This window comes from Quercus suber, unplaced genomic scaffold (genome assembly GCF_002906115.3).
Source record: "Quercus suber isolate HL8 unplaced genomic scaffold, Cork oak 2.0 scaffold_169, whole genome shotgun sequence".
Taxonomy (NCBI): domain Eukaryota; kingdom Viridiplantae; phylum Streptophyta; class Magnoliopsida; order Fagales; family Fagaceae; genus Quercus; species Quercus suber.
Genome location: NW_027069629.1, coordinates 728,426 through 740,428, shown reverse-complemented (window position 1 = coordinate 740,428; position 12,003 = coordinate 728,426). Strand labels below are relative to the sequence as shown.

At 31.9% G+C, this 12,003-nt stretch overlaps 1 protein-coding gene across 1 annotated transcript; it reads right to left on the bottom strand.

Moving 5' to 3' along the window:
- Positions 1–4,392: 4,392 nt before the first annotated feature.
- LOC112003044 (hyoscyamine 6-dioxygenase) lies at positions 4,393–8,895 on the bottom strand. Its single transcript, XM_065777936.1, has 4 exons — positions 8,630–8,895; positions 8,257–8,507; positions 7,809–8,127; positions 4,393–4,946 (listed from the first exon to the last, which is right to left on the bottom strand). Exons 1-4 carry the CDS (start codon positions 8,816–8,818, stop codon positions 4,698–4,700), a joined length of 1,008 nt encoding a protein of 335 aa, XP_065634008.1. The 5' UTR covers positions 8,819–8,895; the 3' UTR covers positions 4,393–4,697.
- Positions 8,896–12,003: the final 3,108 nt, after the last annotated feature.

Below are 12,003 nucleotides of genomic sequence, written 5' to 3'. Positions count from 1 at the left end.
TGTTTAATATTTTTGCTACTGGTGATACGTTCTCAATCTATCATCAATCATACGTTTTAGACGATGATTTCATATAACACTTTTGTTTGGAGCTCAAATTGTTTATGGTTGTTCTTTTATGATTATGTCTGTTCTTGTGGGTTTTTTGTCGCTGTTCATTTGAAGGTGCTATTAGAAGAGCGTTGCTGGAAGGAGAATGCACCGCTGCCCACACCATTAAGGATTTTGGATTTTAGAGAAATATGTGATTTATATTTAATTTGGCCTGCCTGTTTAATAAAATCAGTAAACTTTCTTATTAAACCAAAATATATATATATATATATATTTGATTTGAGGTTTTTATTTTTTTATTTTTTTTTTATTTTTTATTTTTTTTAAATTGACCTGGAGGTACCTGTGTAAAAAAAGTCAATTTTTTCTTTTTCCATTAAAAATTTCTAAAAATATTTCATAAACCAGCGCTCTTAAGTCATCCATGCTATAATTTTTATCTAATTTCAATTCGGATAAAATTTAGTTACAAAATTAGTTGTAACCTTAAACTACAACCTTATTCAATATCTTTTTATTGGAGGTGAATTTTGACAAAATTGGTTGTAGCCTTAAGTTACAACCTTAAGTCCTCCATGCTTGCAAAATTTCTAGAAAATTAAAGATTAATAGCTACGTCATCAATAAATTGTTTAAATTGCAAAATTTTGTAGTTTAAAATTATGCATAAAATATAAGCTTGTTGATCATATAGTAAATAATATCCAATTGACACAAAATTTGGTATGTGTATTGAAAGTGTAATGAACATGTAATTCAATGATTAGATTTTCAAAATATGGAGTAATGTTTGTTTTATTGAGTAAGGTTATAATCTTAAGTTACAACCAATTTTGTAACTAAATTTTGTCCTTTCAATTTATGTTCACACCCACATTTAAGAGAGGGAGAGAAAGAGAAGTTTGGGTGATTTTACGTCTTGGGTATGTGAAGTCATTGTATTACGACAATGTACACTTGGTACGGTGATCACTCTATAAGTATAGATACTTGTGAAGTGTGGCGGCAGGGAATGAGGTTCAAGTCTCCAAGAAGGAACTTCACATACATATACACTTACATTAAGTTAGAGTAAATTTTTATCTTGTATTAAAGTACTAAAAAAAAAAACTTTTGTATTTATTTATTATTAATTGAATTTGATGGTGTTCATTTAAAAGAGAAGAAATCATTAAATTTTGCCAATTGCAAGCTATTTACCAAATTCTCTCAATATTTCAACACTTATTATTAACTCAAGCTTTTGGTACCATAACTGTATCGTTACAGTAAAATTTAAAGCAATTACTGGAAGCTAAGAACATCTGTTTATCAGTTTAGAAAGTGTCTTAAAGCCCCATGATAAAGTAACACATGGAATGGCAATTACCTTTGAGACTTCCTAGTATAAATAAGAGGCTCAATCCCAATAGAAGATCACAAACAATCCAAAGAACTTATTGAAATCAATGTAATATATTTATCAAGGAGATAATCGCGTGTTCATTGGGCTTAGTGAAGAGTTAAAAAAAGAAAAAAAAAAGAATCTATAATAATCTTGTAACTTTTTTAATTGTAACTTCATTGGGCTTAGTGAAGTGTCAGAAAATTAACAAGTTTTCTTGTAACTTTTTTATAATAATCTTTCCAATAAATAGAATCTATAAATTACTCATTAGGTAGTGTTTGTTACGAGAACAAAGCACACAATATCTACAGCCTAAATACTTAAATAAAAGTAATATGAGAGAGAGAGAGAGAGAGAGAGAGAGAGAGATTACTTGTCTATTAGTCTCAAAAAATTGTAATGTGCATACAAATGAGCCAATTTCCTCTTTATATATAGACATAGACAACCAAAAAGGTATGGGTTTAAAATATATAACTCATCGGTAGGAATAAAAGTTTTGATTATAGATTAGATTGGAGCCACTATTGGACACACTTTATTTGGGTTTTAACTGGCCCAATATTTCTAACATAAAAAATATATGCTTGTAACTCTGTGATTTAGCTTAAACATATTTGCTTATGTTTGATCCAAGTATTTAGTTGTTAATCTCATTTTATCTTAAGCATGTTTGCTTCAGTGTTAGGTGTAATAACTCAGGCTTTGAGCTTTTTACTCTGAACTTTCGAATTAGTTTGTTTCGAACAAGTTAGACAAAATTAATTTATTTGCAATCTGTCTTAGTCTTTTGAAATCCAATGGAATTGGAAAGAAACTTAGAATTGAATCATATAACTTAGGGACTTTAAATTTTAATTACTTGTTTTCATTTTTCATTTTTATTTGCATTTTCTACTATAAGTCCTCTTAATTGAGACATGTACTTTGGATCCCTTCTCAAATCCACAAAGTCAAATTTCACTTTGAATCACGGGCAACTAAAAATAAACAAGAACAGACTTAAAAATTTAAAAATGATTACTAATAATAGAAATTAAATATATTTAAAAAAAAAGTTTTTCTGCTCAAACAAATTGACAACCGTTGTGGGAGTACATGCCACTAACAACTCGAAAAATGAACAATATAGAAGCAACAAGTTCTAAGTCTCAAACTCAGGATGAATTCAAAAAACCAAAAAAGTATGGCTGAACATCTGACTTAATGGCTTGATAATGGTTTACAGCGAAAGCTCAACCAAAATTTTCCACCCTTGCCAAAATAATTGAAAAGCTTGTCTAGGCTTTGCTAAATCAAATGGAAATAATTGGTAGAAATTTTACCCAATGCCTTAGTGCCAACTTTTGAAGAAGTACTTCAAATGGCAATAATTGCAACACAAACAAACTCCAGAGTGCATGAAGGCGAGATTGGTCAAAACTTAGGGTAGCAAAGGCCATTAGGCTATTCTGAAGTTAACCAAGCCTAGAGTTGAGCAAATTCAGACTAAACAACCCAGGGTTGAACAGCCCAAAGTTGAACAACCTAGAGTTGAGCAGCCTCGAATGGAGCAACCGGGAATGGACCAATTTGAATTGAACAACCTCAAATTGAGGTACCTTGAAATGAGATACCTAGGCCACCAAACTTAAATAACAATGGTAATGAAAATAGTGACATAGATTTGGCTTTCATGAGAATGCCAAAAATGGCTATGATAGGAATGTCCAAGAAAATGCAAGGGCGAGTTTTGATCGTCAAGAGGGAGATAGGAATCATTTCCAAGAGCCCAATAGACCACCATTCAAAGACCCAGTACCAAATGCTATACCCTTTCCAGGTCAAGTAAGGTATGATCAATTAATGGACTTAATCAAAAAAACATATGGTTCTAGTTTATGAAGGCATGCAAGACCTTTGTATTGGAAAACTTACCCTGAGTGGATAGATAGGGAAGCGGAATTTCCTAGAAGTTACAAGACTCCAAATTTATCACATTTTAAGGTAATGATGATAAAACTGCTATGGAACATATTTCGAGGTTCACAATTCAGTGTGATGAATTGTCAGATAATGACTACTGTGCTTCAAATGTTTCCTGATTCCCTTACAGTACCCCACTTCCCCCCACTCAAAATTCAATTAGCAGTTGGGTTGAAATGGAATCCAAGCCCACTTTGCCTCCACTGATTTAGGTGTCTCAATGGAAGATTTGGTATATTAAAACAATGGGTAGATGAGACTGCCAAACAGTTCATCGTGAGGTTTTAAGAGGCTAAAATGAGATGTCAAACTACATTTCCAGAGGCATAATATGTTAAATAGCAGTAGATTGCCTAGACTTCAAATTAAGAGAAAGAAGTTCGAAGGAAGAACTTTCTTTAATTTGTATGAATTATCAGAAAGAACCTCTAGACATAAAAGTCTACATAGAGAAGAGATTCAAAAGAAAAATGCCTTGTATGGGACTTGTTACCTAGACCCTAAATATGAGATTGATGTAGCAGAGTTTAGGGGTTAAAAGACTCTTGTGTGATGCCATTATATAAAAAGAATGTGTCACAACAATGAATGAGGGGTGTAATCGAGAGCCTATGGAAAAAGAGAAGTAAAATTCATTTCATCCTATTTTATCACCCATTATACAAAAATTCAAACTGATGGAGAGACTGTAAGGGCATAAACAAAACCTGCAGAAGTGCAAATTCCAAAGACAGGGTCATAGACACAGCCCCTTCCTTTGCTATCGCAGCAGCGAGAAGAATATTCCAGCGAAAGATAAAGCTCCAAACCACCCACTTTCACCAAGGCATGTTGGCAGGCCTCCTCTCTTCTCCTCCACTACTAGGAGTAGTAGCAAAACTCTCTGTACTTTCTTACCATTTTCCTCTCCTTTTTCCTTTTCCCATTTCACAACCTCTCATTGTTCACCCTCACCAAACATAGCATAAATGACTAGACTGGAAAAGGGTAATTAATTTATATGGCCATCACCTGCTTTTATTATGTCGCGAATCCGTAATATATTACAATGTGTTCAAAATCTTATATTCAATTGGTGTTCACGACACTAAAATTTTATCCATAATAAAGATAATGACAATAATCATAATATTAGTGCAATGTAAAACCAATACTGCACTCAACTTCAGGCTCGTGTAATTGAACAACTGTATTAACTAACTAATGTTTACTTCCTTGATATCAATGGTTATACATTGATAATGAAAAATAGCTTCTTTTTTTTCTTTTTCTTTTTTTCTCAAACCACTAATCAGGAGTACCAATTTAAAAACTCCTCAAATGCTGTACTGTAGGAGCCAGCGGCTTTGTATTTGATAATAAAGTCTTTGTATGAGAAGGACTTACAGAGTGCAGGATTGCTTGCATCAACCAAAGCTTTTGCTGGTTCTATAAGTGTTTCATAAAAGGGATTAAGAGCGAAGGAAGCAGTTGTTCGAGCTAAATTCGAATTTGTCACCACTCGATGTTCAGCACCTTTCAACTTCCCATTGCTAATAATCTACAACTCAATGCAACACAACTCTAAGAACTATTATTAAGAAACAACTAAAAAAATAAGATTTTTTTTTTTTTTTTTGGGGGTGGGGGGGGGTGGGGTGGGGTTGTGTGTGTGGAGAAAAAGATGGTTACTTGCATAAAACCACCCTAAACTATGGCACTTACACTTTTCATCCAAAACTACGTAAATTTGCAATCACCACCTTAATTGTAACAAACTTTGTAAACTGCATCCCCCTTAATTGATTGTTAAAATTAATGATAACAATGCAAGTCACATTGTTTTGCTCTTGTAGTCAGTTGATGTAGTAAATTTTATGGACTATGTGTGATCGTTAATTTGAGCAGTCAATCATGTTGTGGGATGCAATTAAAAATTTGTAACAATTGGGGTTATGATTGTAAGTATACATAGTTTGGCTGCAAAGTGTAGGCACATGAAGTTTAGGGTGGTTTTCTATGACTAAACCTAAAAAAAATGTTTGAGTTTTTTTTTTTTTTAGTTTTTAGTTTTATTTTATTTTATGAGATAAGATTCTTTTTCCCCTAGTTACTAAACCATATTACGTAGTAGGCATATTGAGGATTTAAAAACAAAACAAAAAACCAAACAAGAACAAAAACTAGAAAGGGTAAAGAAAGTGTTAAATTTGTATTGTAATGTAATACTATTTGTCACAACTTATATTCCCCCCCCCCCCCCAAGTTACTGAAACATATTAAGTAAATAAATAAATAAATTGACTATGTGAACTTGGGGGAAAATGGGCTTTTGCCCTTATTTTTTAAAATATCTAGCATAATGTTTATGTTTTGAAAATATTAAGCACCGTGTTCCTATTTTGAAACTCAATTTTAAAAAAAATCAAGTTATAAGTGGAACTCAACATTAGCATATTTTGCCACTTAATTTTTTTTGAAAATTCAAGTGAAACTCAACATTGCTAATGTCGAGTTTTAATTAAAAATATACATATTACTTGGTTTTGAAGATATCGAGTTTTATACAGAACTTGATTTTGTTAAAATTGAGTTTCAAAAATAGGGATATTTTGTTAAATAATTTCAAAATAAATATATTGTCCTAAATATTTTAAAAAATAAGGGCGTAAACTTGTGAAATGCTTATATGTGGGTGGATTGGGAAATGGGTAAAGAGAGTTACTACAAACTTCCAAGAAGGTTCCACAAATCAATGGATTACGGTAAAGTACCACAAATCAATGGACTATCAACTAGTTTTCAACTTTTTTTTTTTTGAGCTATAGTTTTCACTAGTTAANGATGTAGCTAAATTTAAATGTTGAATAAAATAATATGGGGAGAAAAAAAGTAAAAATAAAAGATATAACAATAAACATCAAATTATCAAAAGCATGCTATGTAATATATAATAATAATTTTTTATATACTATCTTTAATTCTTTATAATACAATATAATAACATTCAACAATCAAAGTGAACAAAAAATAAATAAATAAAACATAAAACACAAAACTAAATCACACCAACCTATAATAAAGTTATAAACAACACAAAAATTTATCAACGTCAAATAGACAGGCAAGAAAAATTAAAAAATTCACCAAAAAATTGAGAGAGAAATAACATTTTTTTTATGAGGGAAAATGTTGCATAGAATGGAAGAGTGAATGACAAATTTATGCTAAAAGGATGATAATAAGAAGAAACAAAATAAAAGAAGATAAAGGGAAAGAGGAAGAGTGATATTAAGTTAGAGGGTTTGGGGAGATGAAAATGTAAAGGGAATGAGAAAGGTTGGAGAAAGTGTAAATTATTAAATTTTCAATTTTTTTCAAAATAAAAAAGATGAGAAAATATAAATAATTTAATGATATGGAGGATCACATCTTATTTTAATGTTAAATAAAATAAGATGAGAAGAAACAAAAAGCAAAATCATGCTATGTAAGGGTATAACAATAAACTAAATTATCAAAATCATGCTATGTAATAGGATAATATTATTTTTTATATACTATCTTTAATTATTTATAATGCAATAGGATAACATTTAACAATAAAAAATTAAAAAAAAAAACTTAAAATACAAAAATAAATCTCATCAACCCAAATTAGAGTTCTAAAAAATACAAATATTTATCAAACTAAAGCAGAGATGCAAGAAAAGTAAAAAGATCCACCAAAAAATTGAAAGAGAGAGAGAAAGAGATAACATTTTTATGGGGAGCAACTATGCAAAGAATGGAAGAGAGGATGACAAATTTATAGTAAGAGTGTGTGAATAAAAACTAAAAATAAAAAAAAAATAAAGAAATATGAAGGGAAAGATGAATAGTGATATTAAGGTAAAGGATAGTGGGGAGATGAAATGGTAAAGGAGAGAGAAAAGTTAAAGAAGTTGTAAATATTAAAAAAATAAGTGAATGTTAAAAATAATTATAGGAAAATTGAAAAAAAAAAAAAAAAAATAATAATGACATGGACGTTGATGTGCTTAACATTGATGTAGGAACAATAAATACTATACTTCAGCTTTTAGATATATATATATATATATATATATATATATGAGTGGTTCTGGTGCCACACATTTGTGCACAACTTTGTGCACAACTCGCTCACGTGGTGAGTTGTGGTTGGTGGAAGGGTGGTGGTGGGTCACCCTTCCACCAACCACAACTCGCCACGTGGGCAAGTTGTGCACAGAGTTGTGCACAAAGTTGTGCACAATAGTTGTGGCAGCAGAATTTTCCTATATATATTTCAACTAGTTTTCGTGTTTTTTTTTTTTTTTGACCTATAGTTTTCACTCGTTAAAGGTTACAAATTAAGAAGTACTGTATTGTATATAGTCAGAGCATTTGAAGATATATGTACCTGCATCAGAACACCTAAGGTAACCACAAAAGCGTAAGGAATAGGTTCAACACCAATCCATTCCTCATCCTTGAAGACTTCAAGCCCATATACATCACTTTGAAGAAGAATATTAATGACAACAGGGTCTCTATGTTTGCCCAAACCCAAGGTTAAACTTGGGTCTGGGCATGGTGGATAGTGATTGACCAACAGTGTTTGATTTTCACCAAGTTCACTGCTAAAATGATCGGGGTTGACTCCCAAGCCTTGAGCAATGAGCTCCAAAATCCTAAAGCCCACCTTCCTTAATTCAGCTGCATATATCGCAACAACTTCTCTGAAAAAGGTTACATGAAACATCATCATGTAGTTCATCTTTGTTCTTATGTGTATATCAAGCCACTACTTGGAAAGGGTAAAAAGCATGAAAGAACAAATTAACATGTCTATGACTATGAGGATTTACCGATATTTATGTGGCTTTTCAGGCCAAAATTGGATGTATTTCTCTAGAGGATTACAATGGTGTAACAATCCATCCCTCCAGAAGTGAAACTTTTCAGTTGCAAAATTATGACTGCTTGTATACATGTAGCAGCTCTTATTGGGGTCCTTCCAAGTTTCAATTGCCTTGTCCTCGGCAGATAATGCATGAAACTCCTTAAAAACACTCATGGCCTCATCTATTAAGTTGCTAGGGACTCCATGGTTGATCACCTATTAGATGGTACAAATCATTGCAAAACACAAATGTATCAAATATGAAAAATGTTGCCAAGCATCACTTGGGAATAAATCATTGTCTGGTAAAAGAATAAAAGAAAAGATGTGGGTGGAACCTGAAACATTCCAAACTCTTGGCTAGCTTCCAAAATTTGTTGAAGTATATCGGTTTGATCATGAGCCCCAAGATCAACCACTGGAATATTTTTGCCTAGAGGGAGCATCCCTGGTCTATCTTCTGGTGGGAGTATATACGATTCTGGCAAGGATCGATCATTGTACCAGCTTGAAACAAGGTGCTCCATGGCTTACAACTCAAATCTCTCTTTGGAAGAAGGAAATGTCTAGGTGTGGAGAGAACATCGACCACAAATATGTCAATAAAAAGCATCCACTACAAGTTGTTGAGTCGTTGACTAAAAGAACCATAATTCAATATACACATTTTTTTTCTTCTTAATGTCACTATCTCAACTGTAGAGCATCATTCTATCATATAATATCACGACAAAAAGTATAGGCTCCATTGGTATTCTCCATGATGAAGAATTGTTTTAAGTCTACGAAAAATTATCACTCCATGGGCGGCTTTGGTTTCGTAACCAATATGATTTTTTTATTTCATAGATAACATGCCATACTTAAATAATGAAATAAATCCTAATCAAGCATGTGAAAAAGATTTCTATCATTAAATAACAAACTTCAATAATAAAATTTTATTAAAATAAAATTTTCAACTTTTGGTAGATAGCTTGTACCTGTCAAAACTAAAAGATATATATCGTGTGAATATAAGACAACAACTTATGTCAAGTCCGATTATGAAAGAATTTTAAATGTACAAGGTTTTCTTCTAAATTAGTTTGAAGGAATCTCTTTCTTCAATACACAAAGATTTATAAGACTATCTATATTAAACAAGTTATAAAAATAATTAAAAAACTTTATCAAAAAAAATTAAAAATATCATATGACTAAAATGTAATAAAAATAAAAGGAAAAAAAATATTTGAGATTAAATCAAGCAGACCAAGAGCAAAATGGAGGTGAAAAAACTTATTGATGGTTGAGAGCCAAGGTGATGTTGCGGAAGCCTGAGGAAAACACACGCGATGCTCTCTTTGATGGACAGAAAATAAACTATTAGTGTATGGGTAATAAACCTCAAGTCCATGAGGAGTTCCCTGAATCTACAAGAAGATAAACTGGAATCCACCAAAGAAAAATTTGAGAAAAGCTCTGCAATTTTATTGATAATAATCTACTTCGCCTCTGACAGCTACAAAATATATAAATACTGAGAAAAACGTCTGAAACTCTAATTCGCATTAATTATGCGATTAGGTGACAAAATACCGAAATTTACCAAAAATGAAAAAATTGAGTTAAATGCAAAATCATAAACTACAGACTTTAAGGTCATCCCAAAACATGCAGGACCTTATTCTGACTTTTGATCAAAAGGTTATTAAGGAAACAAAAAATACTATAAACGGCAAAATTGTAGTTTTTGAGACTAAAATGAAGGAAATCTCCATTTTCAGAAGGTATTTCGTGGCAAAGCAACAACTATTGCTCAGAAGGCCGTTTCACTTCAGCCTACCAAATTTCATGCAATTCCAACTCTGAGGCCGAGGCCCATGATTTCTACTAGTGCCTTTTTTCCTTACACGATGATTTCAGATGCGCGTAAGAGTCCAAGAAGGCCATGGCGTTCTGTGCTACATCATGAGGCGTGGAACTTAATCCACTATCCTAAGAAGTGATTTCACTCCATTGGAAGCAGTTTATCCTTGGTGCAATATGGCTCCAGTGATCACCCCCAAGATTCAACCGTAAGCTTTAGCTGTATGTACTCACATACCACAAAGCTTTGAACTCAGGTTAATGCCCAAAAGAATGAAGGAACTCGTGATAGAGATAGAGAAAACATGTTAATGGAAAAATCCTCTGTTTATATATCTTAAGGGAAAGGTTGACAGGAATAAACAATACACATTTTAGAATCCGCCTTGATGGAAGTCAGCCATATTTTGAATTTTTGATTGCCTCCAAAAGTTACTAATGATATTTAGGGAAGTTTCATTAATTCGGGATGTGCTTGATCATAAAGGAAAGTGCCAATTTTATGTGAAAGAAGGGATTGCATAAAAAGGGCAAAAAAAAAAAAAAAAAGGTGGACCAAATGGGTAAGCAGATGATGCGGTGAGTTTAATTCTCATTTCTCACCCATTATTTGTTCTAGGGGTGGCTAAATTTTACACAACCCACGAACCCAATACAACACGACATGAAATTAGTAGGTTATGGATTGAGATTTAATGGGTTCGTGTTATATTCGGGTTGACACGACTAACTCATTTAATAAATGTGTCGTGTTCGTGTCCAACCTATGGAACTTGTTTCACCCATTTAATTAATTATCATTTTACCAATATAACCTTCAAAACATTAGGTATATAAACTTATTTGTTGTTGTGGTTTATTTTCTTTGACATATTGTGATTAATTATTTGTGATATTGAGAGAAAACATACATATATAGTTTTAGTCATATGATTTTTTTAATGAGTCATATGACATATTCAAATAATACACATGGATAGTATTATAAATCATTACCTAGTATCTAGTATATTGAAGGAGATAACTCCTAAACTTTTTTGGAACTAAATTTTGTCCAAATTTTTTATAGGGAGATGAAAGGCACTTAACAATTTAATTTTTATTTTTCTAATAAGACCAAAATACCCTTCAATCATTTCGTCCCAACTCAAATAGTAAAGAGTTTTTGTAACTCAATTGGTTGGCACCTGTGGTGTTTATAAGAGAGACATTTGGAGTTCAATCACCCCTCCCCATTATAAATTATAAATATCAAATTATTAAAAAAAAAAAACAAAAGAAGAAAAAATCCTCAAATCAGCAAACTGAAAAAACAAAAGAAAACCACTACCACACTTCACACAGAAAATCACAACTCTTTTACAAATTAGAACAAAACCAGTACATGTGATTCATAATAAAACTAAATAAAAACAAAGATAACTTAATTACTTGAAGAAAAAAAATGATATGGGTTCATTAAAATTGTGAATTTCACTTAAAAAATGCTCAAAACTAAACAACTGGTTTCCAAAAAACTCAAGGGCCTTGAAATGGGTGCATTGGCTAGCCATGGTTCATGATCTGGTGTTCATTTTGTTACCAATTCTCTTTGATTTTAGTGGACTCTGCTTTCTGAGGAAATGAAAGAGAAAGGAAAGTAGTGAAAGAGAGAGAGATTTGAGATTTACCTTCTGGTTTAAGGGGTTTGGAAATTTTGATCAATAATCTAACGTATAATTGAATGAGAATTCCTTCATATCCTTTGGTAAGAGAGGCCTTTCTTTGTTAAAAGATAAGTTTATACAAAAGACACAACTCTTTATTTAATAACTTAATGTTAAATATATTTTCTGATGAAGCGTAAGTTTGTCAGTCAGCA